Source organism: Drosophila tropicalis, unplaced genomic scaffold, assembly GCF_018151085.1.
Source record: "Drosophila tropicalis isolate 14030-0801.00 unplaced genomic scaffold, ASM1815108v1 contig_593, whole genome shotgun sequence".
Lineage (NCBI taxonomy): Eukaryota > Metazoa > Arthropoda > Insecta > Diptera > Drosophilidae > Drosophila > Drosophila tropicalis.
The window spans coordinates 9,080,515-9,096,351 of NW_027173070.1; the positions used below are offsets into that span (position 1 = coordinate 9,080,515).

The following is a 15,837-nucleotide window of genomic DNA, read 5'->3' on the forward strand; positions in this document are numbered from 1 at the left end:
GAGAATAAAAACAACAATAGCAAATAAAACAAAAAGCAATAACAAAAACAACAATGAGAATTACCCAGCAAACATTTTCAAGCGGCTAGTTGAAAAATACTAACCCACTATTGTCGGCAATTGTTTGAAAATTTTCTTTGAACACCATATTTTTAAATAGTTTCAAATCTCTATCAAGTTAAGTAGCCAATAAATTACATTTTAATGCAAATATTTTATAAACTCAGATTAATTAAATTTATTTCAATAAAACAAAAAAATATTGTATAACTTAACTTGTATGCTTGCATTACAAAATGCGTCTACGGCCCCATAGTGCAAATCGCCCCTATTTTTAAAGGATACCCAAATAACATTTTTAAAATCATTTCTTGCAGATGTGAAATTCTATTGAGCGGGTTAGGAATGTGGAAAGCATCTTGGTAAATGTTTACTATTACTACTCGGGCCCAAAACGCGCTTAAACTACTTAATTTTGGTATCAAACGAAAGAGAAAAATTCCACGAGCACGACCTCAGGTGCGCCTTGGCGATTTGTTTCGTAGTTTTTGAGTAATTAACAAAAGAAAATTAATATTTTTAGCGGGACTATAGCTAAAAGTAGCTTTTTCCGGCTAAAAAAAGCTGTTCAATTTTAAGATGGTGTTGCCAAATGCCGAATTTTGGATACTCGAATACGCGGGCTTTTTGAATCTTTTGTTCGCACTATTCTCAACAAACGAAAATATTGTTGAGTTTACAATATTTCTTAATTTTATGGAACAAATATAGTTTAGAAGGTAAATGTTTACTATTACTACTCGGGCCCAAAACGCGCTCAAACTACATAATTTTGGTATCAAACGAAAGAGAAAAATTCCACGAGCTCGACCTCAGGTGCGCCTTGGCGATTTATTTCGTAGTTTTTGAGTAATTAACAAAAGAAAATTAATATTTTTGGCGGGACTATAGTTAAAAGTAGCTGTTTCCGGCTAAAAAAAGCTGTTCAATTTTGAGATGGTGTTGCCAAATGCCGAATTTTGGACACTCGAATACGCGGGCATTTTGAATCTTTTGTTCGCACTATTCTCAACAAACGAAAATATTGTTGAGTTTACAATATTTCTTGATTTAATAGAACAAATATAGTTTAGAATACAATATTCGGCTGCCAGAGCAGCCGAATATTCCTCGACTTTAGAGTTTAGATTAAAATATTTGGCTACCAGGGCAATCAAACAGTGCGCCAAATAAAAAATAGCGTTTGACAACACTTTACCCGATTTTTCCACTTTTCAACACTGAAATCTCGAGTAGTAATAGTAAACATTTACCGTTTAGAATACAATATTCGGCTGCCAGAGCAGCCAAATATTCCTCGACTTTAGAAATTAGATTAAAATATTTGGCTACCAGGGCGGTCAAACAGCGCGCCAAATAAAAAATAGCGTTTGACAACACTGAAATCTAGCTTTACCCGATTTTTCCACTTTTCAACACTGAAATCTCGAGTAGTAATAGTAAACATTTACCGATTAAAATATTTGGCTACCAGGGCGGTCAAACAGCGCGCCAAATAAAAAATAGCGTTTGACAACACTGAAATCTAGCTTTACCCGATTTTTCCACTTTTCAACACTGAAATCTCGAGTAGTAATAGTAAACATTTACCCAAATATGTCTATGTCTATTTCACTTTTTGACCCAGTATTTTACTACCGGTATTTTTTATTCCGTAGTCCCCATTTTTGCAGCAGGCGAGAAGCTCATTCCAAGTGACAGTTTAAATTAACGGGAGCGTTTCGGTAATCATTTAAATTTTTAAAGTTTATATTAAATTTAATATTTACAGAATTGTTCCCATGTTATTTCGTTTTCAGAATAAATTCTGGTCACTGTCTACAATAAGAATTCTTTTAATTAAAAATCTATACCTAACTTTATACATAGTTCTTAGCCGTTTTAAAATTAACTATCGAATAATTGTTAATGCTGAGTCATGGAGTCTATGAATCCCAGAGATTTAGTTGTCTGCCCATACAATAAGGCTCATACCATGCTGCGCAACAAACTTCAGAAACATGTGATGAAATGCAAAGAAATCTACAAGGATGAAATCGAACTTTTAATTTGTCCCTTCAACAACGTTCATCGTGTACCAGCGGCTGAATTTCATCAACATACCAAATCTTGTGAAGATCGTAAAATCATATTACATTATCAATTAAGTCAAGCTGCCGAGCTCAATGAGGAGACAAAGCATGAGAAGATCGAAGCGGATGAAAATTGGGATGATACCTGTGTCGAGAACTACAATCCAGAGATATATGCTTCGCAGGCGACCATTGTGAGGGAGTCAAAAGGATTATTTCGTGCCCAGCGCAAGCAGTTCATCAAGCAGGAACATCGACGTATCCTGGGCGAAGAGTACGATGATGTAAAACCGCCAAAGGCAAGGAAAGTCAAATGATTACTTAAAATCAAAATGGAAATTAAATTTCCAGTATATACATAAATATGTACATATATGCAATCCAAACCAAAGACATTTATATGTGTTCTTATTAATAAAATCTCAACAAATTATATTGTATAAATTTAATGAAGTTCTATTGCACGAATACAGTTTTTTTTAGAATCCTTTCGAAGTTCATTTAGTAGGTTTTCATAGTTTTATTCCTAGAATATTTCACACGAGCTGTAGTAAGTTCATTTACATGTATACGTAGCATTAACAACTTAAAAAACAATATTAACTAATAGTTTAGTTTCTTGGCATTATTACAATTAAGATTTTGGGATTTTTGTGTGTGGCTTTATTATTATTAACAATTAGTATTTCTCTAATGCCTTTGTCAGCAAGTTATTCATGTTGGTCAACAGCATGCGGGGATCTTCGGCAAGGCCAGCACCGACCATGGCATTGGCGAAAAGCTGTTTGGTTATTAGCTGGGCCAACTCTGGATCGCTGACACGCAATGAATTTAACTTCTTAATGATGGGATGTCTGTAAAAAATAAATGAATAAATAAAAGAAATAGTTGGCTTGAATGTAATATCATACTTTGGATTGATTTCCAGTTCCGGCTGGAGCAGGGCAAATCGATTCTCTTCGGGCATTTGCTGACTCTGAGTGCGTATGAAATGGCGGGCTGCGGCCATTTCCTCCACAGTGATGACACATGGATGCGAATCTAGTCGCGTGGTAGTTTTGACCTTAACTACCTGACCCTTGAGTTCATCCTGCAGATAGGGTATGAGTGTGTCCAGCTCGGAACGTGCCAGACTGCCCTCGCCAAGATCTGAGAGAGAGGCTGTATCTTTGGATTCATCCCGCATCTCTTTTTCCACGGACACAAGTTGCTTGTTCTTGAATTTAGCCAACTGCATTAGGACCAATTCATCGTATGCCTCATAGCAGAAGAGAACAAGTTCATTGCGTTTCTTCAAACTCTCATAGTATGGAGATGATTCGGCTAAAACGCGATTGGGGGCAGCAAGATAGTAGATATTTTTCTGCTCCGGTCCGACAATTGTGGAATATTCCTCCAGAGACATGCGACGAGCACTCGTGCCATCCGCTTCCGTTGATTTTAAAGAATCGAAACGCAAAAGTTTCGCAATTTCCTCCTTTTCGGCATTGTCATTGGAGGTGACAATGCCCTCCTTAAGGAACAACCCATAATCCCTATAGAAGGCTTCATATTCCTCCGGTTGTTTTTTGGCACGCTCCTGAAGGAAGCGAATAACCCGAGTGGTTATAACACTGGAAAGCTTACGTATAAGTGCACTATTCTGTAACAATTCACGACTCAGATTCAAAGGAATATCCTCAGAGTCTACAACACCCTTCACGAATCGTAACCATTTGGGAAGCAGATGCTCGGTCTTCGACTGGATAAGAACCTTGCGGGTATACAAAGCAACTCCTGTGTTGCCATCACGTGACATTTCGAAGAGACCAGGTTTACCCTCCGGGAAATAGAGAATGGCATGAATACTCAATGGCACATCGGCATTATAATGCAATGTGAAGCGCGGCAAATCGAAGCTATTGCTAATGAAACGATAGAAATCCTGATGTTGGTCTTTAGTTATAGACTGCGGATCCAGCAGCCACAATGGTTTAATTTCATTGGCCTGTTTCCCATTCAAAAGGATGGGAGAGCCCACAAAATTCGAATATTTCTTGATCACCGATTTAATGCGATCCTCATCTGAGTATTCGCGGCAGTCGGTCTTCAAGTGTAACACGATTTTGGTGCCGAAATCAACGTCCTTTACTTCCTCAATCTCATAGCTGCCACTGCCGTCAGTTGACCAGCGTAGTCCCGGAGCATTTGGTGTGGCGGCTCTGGTGTAAACTTCAACACGATTTGCCACAATGAAAGCCGAATAGAAGCCAACACCAAATTGGCCGATGATATTCGAGGAAGCCTCGGCAGCCTGCTGTTCGTGCTTCATCTTCTCCAGAAATTGTTTTGAGCCACTGCGGGCGATTGTGCCCAAATTGCTAATTAACTCTTCTCTGGTCATACCAATGCCCGTATCCTGAATAATTAGCTGCATTTGCGGTTTATCTGTTGTGATTCTAATTTCCAAAGCACGATCTTTGGCAGATAGTTCCGATTCGCCTGTGCTCAGAGCCGTATAACGAAACTTCTCCAAGGCATCGCTGGCATTTGAGATTAGTTCACGCACAAAGACCTCATGGTCAGAGTAAAGCGATCGAGCCACAATGTCCAGCAATTGACGTGTTTCTGCCTGAAATTCATGCTTATCTACGGTTCCTTCCGCTGATGTTTGCACCTTTGGGTCAGTAGCGAATCTACGAGCGGGAAAAACTAAAAACAAGAGTTACATAAATACCGGAAACTATGAAACTGAGACTCACCAGAAATTGCTGCCGGCCCTTGCTGATTTCGTAAGGCAAGACCTAGGGCTGACGCTCCTCGATATCTGAGAGCTACTCCAAAACGACATACGTTGCGAGCTTGACCAAGAACCCCGAGTGCTCGCATTGACATTTTTGTATTTTGATACCAAATTATTTATTCAAAAATAAAAATAAACGAAACGCCAACTTTACTCGCGAACTTCGAACATGTTCGCGCGTTTACTCACGAACTCGAACATGTTCGCGCGTTTACTCAAAATGTTCGAGCGGTTTACTCACGCGTCTTAAATCGCGTGAGTAAACGCTAGCGTTTTTAGACAACACGCCGTCAACTCGATATATATCGATAACAATACTGCCACATTTTAACACGGGAGTCTATCCGATAACCATGTTATCATTATTTGAAATAATAGCGGCAACGATACTTTTCTTAATTGTTGCAAAATGTTTAACTATAAACACAATGTTGTTACTTTATAGAGGAATTTGGGGTAAATGTTTACTATTACTACTCGGGCCCAAAACGGGCTTAAACTACATAATTTTGGTATCAAACGAAAGAGAAAAATTGCACGAGCACGACCTCAGGTGCGCCTTGGCGATTTATTTCGTAGTTTTTGAGTAATTAACAAAAGAAAATTAATATTTTTAGCGGGACTATAGCTAAAAGTAGCTTTTTCCGGCTAAAAAAAGCTGTTCAATTTTGAGATGGTGTTGCCAAATGCCGAATTTTGGATACTCGAATACGCGGGCTTTTTGAATCTTTTGTTCGCACTATTCTCAACAAACGAAAATATTGTTGAGTTTACAATATTTCTTGATTTTATAGAACAAATATAGTTTAGAATACAATATTCGGCTGCCAGAGCAGCCGAATATTCCTCGACTTTTGAGTTTAGATTAAAATATTTGGCTACCAGGGCAGTCAAACAGCGCGCCAAATAAAAAATAGCGTTTGACAACACTGAAATCTAGCTTTACCCGATTTTTCCACTTTTCAACACTGAAATCTCGAGTAGTAATAGTTAACATTTACCAAAAAAGCTGTTCAATTTTGAGATGGTGTTGCCAAATGCCGAATTTTGGATACTCGAATACGCGGGCTTTTTTGAATCTTTTGTTCGCACTATTCTCAACAAACGAAAATATTGTTGAGTTTACAATATTTCTTGATTTTATGGAACAAATATAGTTTAGAATACAATATTCGGCTGCCAGAGCAGCCAAATATTCCTCGACTTTAGAAATTAGATTAAAATATTTGGCTACCAGGGCGGTCAAACAGCGCGCCAAATAAAAAATAGCGTTTGACAACACTGAAATCTAGCTTTACCCGATTTTTCCACTTTTAAACACTGAAATCTCGAGTAGTAATAGTAAACATTTACCCTAAAATTATAAGCTTATTAGAGTTAAAAACTAATACAGCTGTTTTGTCAGCGCTAATTGACAAATAAAACACTTTACAACACTGAAACACAATTTAAATTCTGCAACCGTTATTAAGCGCCAAATTCAAAATACACACATATAAAAATAATTCAACTTATTTGCTATTGATCCAATGTATTTCATTGTAAGTTTAAATGACCTTTAAAACTAAATCTGATTTATTCATTTCCGGCACTTTTGCTTTAAGGCTTGACCTCATTTATGTTGCGATACCCTTAACTTCCTCTCATAAATTTTCTGATTTCAGGTCAATTCCTTCAAGCCAAAATTTTTTTCGGTTATGTAATTACATATTCATATATATATGTATGTACGTCTTGAACGCACACATAAACACACATTGCAGCCACGCCTATTATTTCTGCAGCAGCTGTCGCCTGGTCGAATGGTATGCAATCATTTACCCAGCTTATACATAATTGAATGATTTTTCTGGCCATTTCGGCAAGTGCTTTTGCTTCCTGTAATTTTGGGTGATTTGCACGCATCGACTCAGTATATACATATGTATGCAGCTGCGATTGAATACCGATCGCATCCTTGATCATGTTTATGGCCAAGTGATTTGCACTCTTTGTGGCGCGGAGCGTCGATGAGCAAGATCACGCTCCAGCAGGCGCTGCTGCTGGGGTTCAAAAACCGAAACATGAGCAGAGAAATCTTAGTTTTTTTTCCTTCTTTCTTTTCTTATTTTTTTTTATTTTAGTTAGTTTAGCTACTTATGGCTTCCGTGTGAGTAAGTATATTTCTATGTGTATGCTCCACTGGCTAGACGACCCGAGAGATACAAATATACATAGATACACACTATATACTTGGATGTATCTTCAATCCAACTTCAGAAGCACCACCAGCACCATCATCATCATCATCAGCAGCAGCCGAGCAAGAAGTAGATACAAATGTCTATTCTATTTCGCTTTGGTTTATTTATGCTGGCTCATTTTTCTCAGACCTCAAGTGCAAAAATGTCGACGACTTATAATTCGAGCAGCGTGTAAGATTTTTCTTTTTTCGAATTAGAAGCACCCTCTTAACAGAATGGGTTTATAATAATAGATAAAACTAGACATTCACGACATTCCTTTTATGATGTAGAGGAAAGGAATTTATCCAGGTAAAATCATTATCTTTGTTTTTGAAGTTGGTCTTGTAGGCAAGTGATTAAATATAACACTTAAATGATCCAAAGCCAATTGAGAGATGTAAATTATGCCAAATGTGCCCCCTTAAGTATGCAATGGGTTGCAATACAGTCGCATTTTACAACAAGTGAACAACTTTTGGTATATTCAGTGGTTAAAAAGAGCTCCAGAATTGAAATGCTTCATAGCAAAAGTTTAACATCTGGAAAAATAAACTTTTTGACAAACTATTGCATACTTATAGGGGTTAATTTGATCTATTTTACTTGCTTAGGCCTGCATCTTTTTAATCTAATTACAGTTTCAGATAGGCCTTCAGATTTTATTATGAGATCATATTAACTTTTCACATCTGGGTAATTATTTTAATAATTAGTTACAGGGTATATCAAAAGTCGTTGTGTCTCTTTAAATATTTGGAATTTTCTCTCTAGTTTGCTTTACTCGCTCTGTTGGTTTTTCTTCGTCATCGTAAAGATGATGATGATGATCAACAACACGATTATCATGATTAACAACATTGTCGTCTTCGTCATCGTCTGGTTTGGTCTAGGCATATCATCTCAACGTTATGGTATCCAGTTCACAAGATCCATGCCATCTAAAGGCCATTTATATCTATCACAATCACGCGATATATGTACTTACTATACATTCTCACTACAACTCACTGGAGTTGTATGTTTGTATGTGTGTACATACATTGCCATGCCATCTCCCTTGCAATTAAAATTCCACAAATGTTTCCTTCGAATGCACCCAGGCTGAGGCCCAACTATGCCAGTCTTGTGGGCATGCGCCATGCAATTGTTGACTCCAAGACTTGCGACCATGCGCCGAACCTGAAAAACTAGTTTCGATTGCCAACTCTCCTCTTGGCCAAGCCAACTAAGTAGTTAGCCATGCTATGCTATGGATATGCCTGATGTTTGTGAGTGTGTGTGTGTGTGTGTGTGTGTGTGGCCGGACAGTAAATATTTTTGTGCAAAAATTTCATGCTTGGGAAAGCTGCCGCCTCATCCATTTTGGACTTTTCTTTTGTTTTCTCCTTTCTTGCTAGGTAGCTTGGCCAAGTGTGTATAAACTGGTTGCGCTAATTTATGGCCAACATAGCCATGACTTTGCCAATGCTTCTTTTTTTTCATTTTGTGTGTTTCGTTTCTTGTTGCTGCGTGAGGAAAGTCAAGGTAAAAGAGACACATTGTAAAGGGCCGCCTCCTTTTCTTTCAATTGATATTGTTGGTGGACTCTGCGCTCATTAAAATTTATGCACAGGAAACGGAAACGAGGCAGACGCCAAGCAGACAAAACTGCAGACGATTCCCTTGTCTCGTCTAGGCTCCACAAACTACTCCACCAGCTCTCTCTCCCTCTCTGGCACCTCCGGCTCCTCTCTGACTACGCAGGCAGCTTGACAAACAGGCAAACAGGCAACAGCCATCCAAGCAAAAGTGTCACTCAAATTGGCTACTCAAAATTGAAAGTGATGACACGCCCACACTGCCTGCATAAATAAACATTTAGCTTACATCTTGATTCTGGACATAATTGCATTTTTGATAGGGAATACAAATTACTTACATAAATACATACTTATCATTTTAATTATTTAAAAGGGCGAATGGAAAAAAAGAATTAAATGCAAATGAAAAAGTAGTTGAGATTATTTTTTAAAACGAAAAAGAGAGTAAGCATATCAAACGGTCAAGGTTAACAAATGAAATTTTAAAATTTTAAGTCAATGAATCATTCATAAAGTTGACAGAGCAATAAAAACCAAAACCTTTAATAAGAAATCATTTCATATTAGGTGTACAGTGAAACCTCGATATAACGAACTTCGTTATAACGAAAAACCCAATATAACGAATTTTTTGTTAAGTCCCTTGAAAGGACTAAGGTTTTACATTTCAGTACCTATAGCGAATCAATAGATATAACGAATAATTTTGCGATCCCCCTCAGATTCGTTATATCGAGGTTTCACTGTATATGTAAAATTTACAGTGTACGTGAGGCGGCAGCGCTGCGGCAGAACTATGCCCTAGTCCGGGGAATGTGCCGTGCCGACCACCGATGTAAATCATTTCAACTCTTTTCTAATATATAGTTAGCATTCCTTTTCAAATAAAGTACAAAAAAACTATAAAAACTCTGTTTTTCCCCTTTATAGTTTAGGTGTATCACAAAAGTGCTTGTATTAGTTAAAATAGATATTAGGAGAAAACACGAAAATAGTTATTTTCAGGATTTTATTACACAAAAATACTTTTATTGATAAAAAATGAGAAAAAACTCCACTATTGATATATTAGTGAATAATATTAGTATCAAATATGATTATCCGACCTTTGGGACAGTAATTCTTTGGAATCAAAAATTTAAAACATTATTTGAGGGGTATTAAATCTTGTCTCTTGTTGTGTTTTAATAAACTTAAACATGAATTTTACAACATCCCAAATAAATTTCTCCAAATGCATAGAACTCATAGTTAACTTTAAAATAAACAAGCTATTAAAATAGATGATCAGAGGTATGAATTAGCTTTGGTTTTCCTAATGGGGCATCTCTAGATGATAAGGCTCTCCATTTGGGGGATTAAGTTGCTCCATTAGCATACCAAAGCTATCCAAATTCAAATGTGTTATTCCATGGCAGTTGTCAGATTTGGCTTCCAGTGGGTATCCATGTATCCCCATGAACTTAAAATTATAATTCACATGGTTTTCCTAAAAAAATATGTATATTTTTTTGTTAAACAAATGTCAACATTGATAGTTAGATCAATGTTGTGAATTGACAACAATTGAAATGCTGGGTTATATATATTTATCAATTTGAATTGTCTAAAAAACAAATCAATAATTAGCTAGTTATCTGGTTAGTTTGTCTAGTTGGTGCAGCTATTTGAAAAATCTTCAGGACATTCAAGGATATATGTATGTGTTTTTGAAAGCTTATGCAACACTTTTACCTTCTCTTGGATGTAATTCCCAAATAGTTTTAGCGTTCGAGCATTCGTGTTCGAGCTACGACTATTAATCCTTTAACTGCCTCGAAGACTACTCACTTTACTAAGCCCATTAAACATCCATTGATAGAGCATCCTCCGAATATATTTTCTAGACTTGTCCATTTTACTGATAATGAGCAAATCCATTCGAAAGAGTCCTTAAACCGTCTATTTGGGAATTAATTGAATTAGAATGTTAAAGGTAGTAAATATATAATTGCTCTATGGCCTAAGCTCAAGGCTTAAAAAAGAGGTTAACAGAGCTATGACTCTTTTGAGATAAGGAACTGAGCCTTGAATTGTCCTTCTTTGGTCTTCTTGCCTTCTCCCAGTTGCTTTTCGGACTTGACTTGAGGACAGTAAAAGTTATGACAGAAAATAATTTCAATTTACCATCTCTTGAGTTTCTTGGGTGAAGTCAAGCAACAAGTTCAGTAGCATTTAAATGAATTTACATAGAATTTTTAGTTACCACAAACATATGTGTACTTAGTGATGGTTAGTGCACTTGATGATATGCCCACACATCGGTGGGTTTTGGAAGAGACGCCGTTTATTTCTTTCTTTACACTTGACTTCGTTGGCGGTGGCTCCACAAAGTTCGTTCCCATGAACTTCTCCTACTTCTGTTTGTGGGCAATTCAGTTCACTCTTTGTGCATAATATTCTCATTGTTTCTGCCTCTGTGAGTTGTGCGGTGTGTGTATGTGTGTGTGTTTGTATCTATGTGCTGCAAATGACAGTTTTCATTTGCCTTCTCCACTTGCCCCCTTTGAACATTTTTCTCAAACATTTCACATAGCTTTTATTTTCTTGGGTTTTTTTTGGGATTTTTCTCTTCTCATGCTTAAACTCTCAACAAAGCGTGGGAGTGAGAAATAAAAACAAAAAAGAAATAGAAGGAAAAGAAAACAAGCAAAGAAACAAACATAAACTCAATGAACAACTTGAAGTGCTCTTCAATTCGTTTAGGAAAGACTTCTTTGGTATATTTTGGTGCCTTCTAACGGAAGTAGATAGGCCACATGGGTGGGCTTTGGCCTCTGCTTACCATGGCCAAGATGAAAATGCTTTGAATCGAAATGGTATATTGCATCTGGAAGCATGCTGTGGACCGCCTGAAGTTAGGCAATACTTTTAATTGCCATTCAAGAACAAGAATTAAAAGAGAACTTAATCTTTCAACAAAGCACTTTTAAGTAATTATAATAATAAACCATTTGAAACTTATGTGTATTTCAAAAGTATTTGTATTCCATTTCAATCTTACATAATTTAGATGAAATTCTAGCTGGTTTCTAAGTATCTTTTCCAATTCAAATGCTAATCCAACCAAATAACACGAACAACAAGTGTCTGCTTTCAATTCTTATTCATCCTCCCCCTCTTTTCTTTTACTGTTTCCATATTTTATTTTTTCCCCCCCTTTGTGTTGATTCATTTCATTTGTTTACCCTCTCCATCTGCACCCCTTTTTTTTTTTTTTTTTTTTTTTTTGGATACAACAATTCGTGGGAAATATCGCGCCTTGCTGCCAATGAACTAATTAAAAAGGCCACTGACGTTGAATTCAGAACTGGAGTTCAGAGATCTGCTGCTATAACAGTGCCGGATTTACGATGTGGGGCTTAAGTTCATACCCAGAACGTTTTAGCAGCTCTTGGCAGCTCTTAAAACCTTTAAAAATAGCAAAAGGAAATAGATATGGAATAGCGGAAGTAAGAGTATATTTTTATTGCACTTAAATATAGATATGGATTTTAGAAATTAATATACATATATTTATTTTTATACATAACTTCTTACATAAATATGTATATATATCGCATTGCATCTGATTAAAAGATGGAACTCACTTTCTTAACTATAGATCACTTTACTTAACTTAAATGTAAAATGAAAAATTAACTTTATTTCAGGATCTTTAACTTAATTTGTTTCTTCTACTAATTGTTAATGAAAAGACAAACACATAGTCTTATGATATGAAAGACAGGCTTAAGTTACTTTTAAGGTAATACTGGAGAATTCTTTGTACTTAATACACAAATGAAAATCAGAACTAAAAATAGTTCATATATCATAGGAACCTTTACCTTTACTCCCATGATTTATTTATGCTTTGCCTCAATTCGTAAGTGAATAATATCGAAAACTAACTTCAGATGCGGAATTACTGATTTATACAGGCCAAATTTAATCGAATCCAGGGAGACGCCATGGTTAATTTGCTCAATCTATGATATCACCCCTTTGGGTAATTTACATCCTTCTAAGTGACGCTCTTAAAACTCAAAAAAGGCATAATCTTTTTTTTTTTTTTGGATCTGAAATCTTTAAGTTTGACCTTCTTTGAACCGTTTTAATAAGACCACCATTGGAAATAAATAAAAAAGCCATTCTCCTATCGAAGAAGATCTGCCCATAGACCAAGATCACTCAAAATAATCCACAGTAAGACAGGTACGGAGACGTTCCCGACCTCCATAAGTGTATATATACACATTCTTCACCAACATAAGAACTCGAGGCGATTGCCATAACCATATATCGCATACAATTAAAAAAAAAACTACTAAAATAAGGCTTTGAACTTAAGTATTTGAGTAGTTAATGATGTATTACCTAATGTAGAAATATATTAAAGTCTGAGCCTACTTCAGGTGAGAAATTTCTGATTAAATATATTTGAGAAACGAAACTTATTCAAAATTTTAAGATATGGTTTGTCTTTAAGTATTTAAATAATTAAATGAAATTCCCTAAGTATTTAAGTAAGAATCAAATGAAAAGAGGTTAAATGAACTCAACTATTTTAATATAGATTGCAAACAGACTTGTTCGAAAAAGATGTTTGGGAATTGAGTTAAAGAGATTTTCAGTAGCAGTAGAGTAATTATAGTAAAAGAGATTTAAAGTAGCAGTAGAGTAATTATAGTAAAAGAGATTTAAAGTAGCAGTAGAGTAATTATAGTAAGGATTTAAAGTAGAGGTTTTAAGCAGGGCTTTAATTTCATTTTCAAAATGAATCACATAAAATTTAAATAAAGTAAGTAACATATTGCAATTGGTGCAAACTTTACTTAAGTAAATACAACGAGTTAAATGTTAAAACTTAATTTCATTTTATATTTATAGCGACTAAATCTACTTTGGCATGCTGTGTGGTATGTGGCAACATCTTGTGGAGTCCACATGTCAGCGAATTCAAGTCATCAAAAAATGCATCACTATTCAAATCATGTTTAACTTTAAATGTGTAAAAATTAAGACTAAGTTGAATTTATATGACACTTTCCCTTTTTATAAGTAATAAAACTGATAACTGAAAAGCTATTAAAAAAAATACTTAAAAATTTGGAACTTTCGACACAGATGCGCTCCTGTGTGATTTTATATTCTCAATTACACAATCAAAGTTCTTCTTTGGCTATTCCTGTTATTGAAGAAAAGCCACTTGAAGGCCCCGAAAAATTATATTCCAACAATACTCCACCCCGCCTTCCCCGCTCCATTTGAGTATTCGTTTTTCATTTCAGTTAAGTCATTTCCTGATATACGAAATTCAATTAGAGAGAGCAAAAGACATGTGCATCAGCCGGAAAAGCGATGTGGTATGGGATGCGGTTCAAGTTGTGGTATGGGGGGAAATAAAGATTGGAAAGATTTCGATAAATTGGCAAAAGTCTGTTCTCTTAAGCTCTTAAGCCCAGTAGCCAATAGGGAAAAACCACAGAAGCGATTGACGACGACGACGACGACGACGACGGAACTGTCATCACCGATTGCCGGTGCTAGTGCCGGGGTCGCTGACGGTGTCGGTGTCTAGTGAACTGACTTCCGTCCGTTTTTTTATTGTTTTCGCACCTCCGTTGTTCCGCTCTTCCGTTTCTTTTGGGTCGCTCTCTTCTCTTGGCCGATCGTTCGGTGTCGGTCAACGGATATTCTACTTTACATAAGCGGCACATTTCCTCAATTTTCTTCGGTCTTTAGATGATTTATTCGTTTGTATTGTTATTCCCTCTTTACCCCCTCTTTCTCTCTTTCTCAGTGTCTCTCTGTTTGTGTTTTGCTAAGCTTATATGCATCTGTTTAACAATCTTTTGATTGATTTACTTACATAAAAAAACATTGGAAAGGTAAATGATTGCTTGTATTGGTATCTGCATTTTTAATGATTGGAAAAACAGTGATAATAATGATTGGAAAACCGGGCATGTGAAGAAGAGGTAATTTGCCCCCGAACGTATGCAATAGGCAGTCGAAGAATGTAATTAAATAGTGTTACAACCATTTTATTTTGGCCTCGTTTGATTCATTGTTATGACACATGTTTGAATCTATTTCAATTTTCTTTTAAAGATTTTCCATGGGGGAATTTTTTTTTTGTTTCCCTCTTTCAATATTGCCAAAATTGTATATAGACCACTGCTTAGGATTAGAATTTTCCAAAAATTCTTCATAGTTTTTAAAAAATGAATTCTTGAAAGGTCTGTTGTATACTTTAAAGGGCAAACTTCATGAAATGACTCTGGTATTGAGTATAATTGATAGTATTTCTTCTTTACTTAAGTCTTATTGTCGCAGTGGTATAATATTTGTGTTTTTGATTGATTTGATTAGTCTCCCCCGATTTTGAATGGGTTCTGAAGGGTTTAACATTTCCTTGAAAAGACTTTACAACGAATCTGTTTTGAGTTGTTGTGAGTTGAAACTTCTTGAAACAATAATGAGCCCGAAAAATTATTTTAATTTGTCTTGGGAGATGGTGGTCATTAAAATCTTACAGATTGGGTATAGGCTTAGTGAATCTTCTTTAACTTGAAATTGGATCCTCAGAGTTTCTGCGATAATCGAGCCATTGGACCTTACTTTCGGATAATTCATTAAAATGTGTAGATTATTTACAGATTTTTTGAAGTTTCTTTTACCTCATTACTAAAAATGAGTTTACTTTACTTAGGTATTACTTACGACAATATTAGTATAACATCGCAAGAATTTGAAGAGCAACTTTGATAGCTATTTGCCTTGGGTAACATTACATACATACATATACTCTACCCTAAAAAAATATAGGGATAGCTTTTTAAATCTAATATTTTCACCATTTATCCAATTCAATACATTTGATGTTTCTAATGTTAATGGGCTTAGGGGTATGAAATCTAGCCTTAGTCGCTTTTTAAGTCCATTTGACCATTAGACCATAACCCTAACAGCCTTATAAATAGATTCTAAAATTCTTACCAAATCGAACACTTTTGTCTGTTTCCTTAAGTCGCTCTATATAGTACATACATTTGTGTGTAGAAACTATGCTCGATTAAACTCCAGTCTTTGGC

At 35.9% G+C, this 15,837-nt stretch overlaps 2 protein-coding genes across 2 annotated transcripts; one reads left to right on the top strand and one right to left on the bottom strand.

Annotated features, from left to right (window-relative positions):
- The first annotated feature begins 1,978 nt into the window (after positions 1–1,978).
- Positions 1,979–2,449, top strand: LOC137578098 (gametocyte-specific factor 1 homolog). The gene has a single exon (XM_068291742.1). It carries the CDS (start codon positions 1,979–1,981, stop codon positions 2,447–2,449), a length of 471 nt encoding a protein of 156 aa, XP_068147843.1.
- Positions 2,450–2,628: 179 nt separating this feature from the next.
- On the bottom strand, positions 2,629–5,093 carry Trap1 (TNF receptor associated protein 1). The gene is made up of 3 exons (XM_068290513.1): positions 4,874–5,093; positions 3,044–4,823; positions 2,629–2,986 (listed from the first exon to the last, which is right to left on the bottom strand). The coding sequence occupies exons 1-3, from the start codon at positions 5,004–5,006 to the stop codon at positions 2,812–2,814; spliced, it is 2,088 nt and encodes a 695-aa protein (XP_068146614.1). The 5' UTR covers positions 5,007–5,093; the 3' UTR covers positions 2,629–2,811.
- Between the last annotated feature and the right edge of the window lie 10,744 nt (positions 5,094–15,837).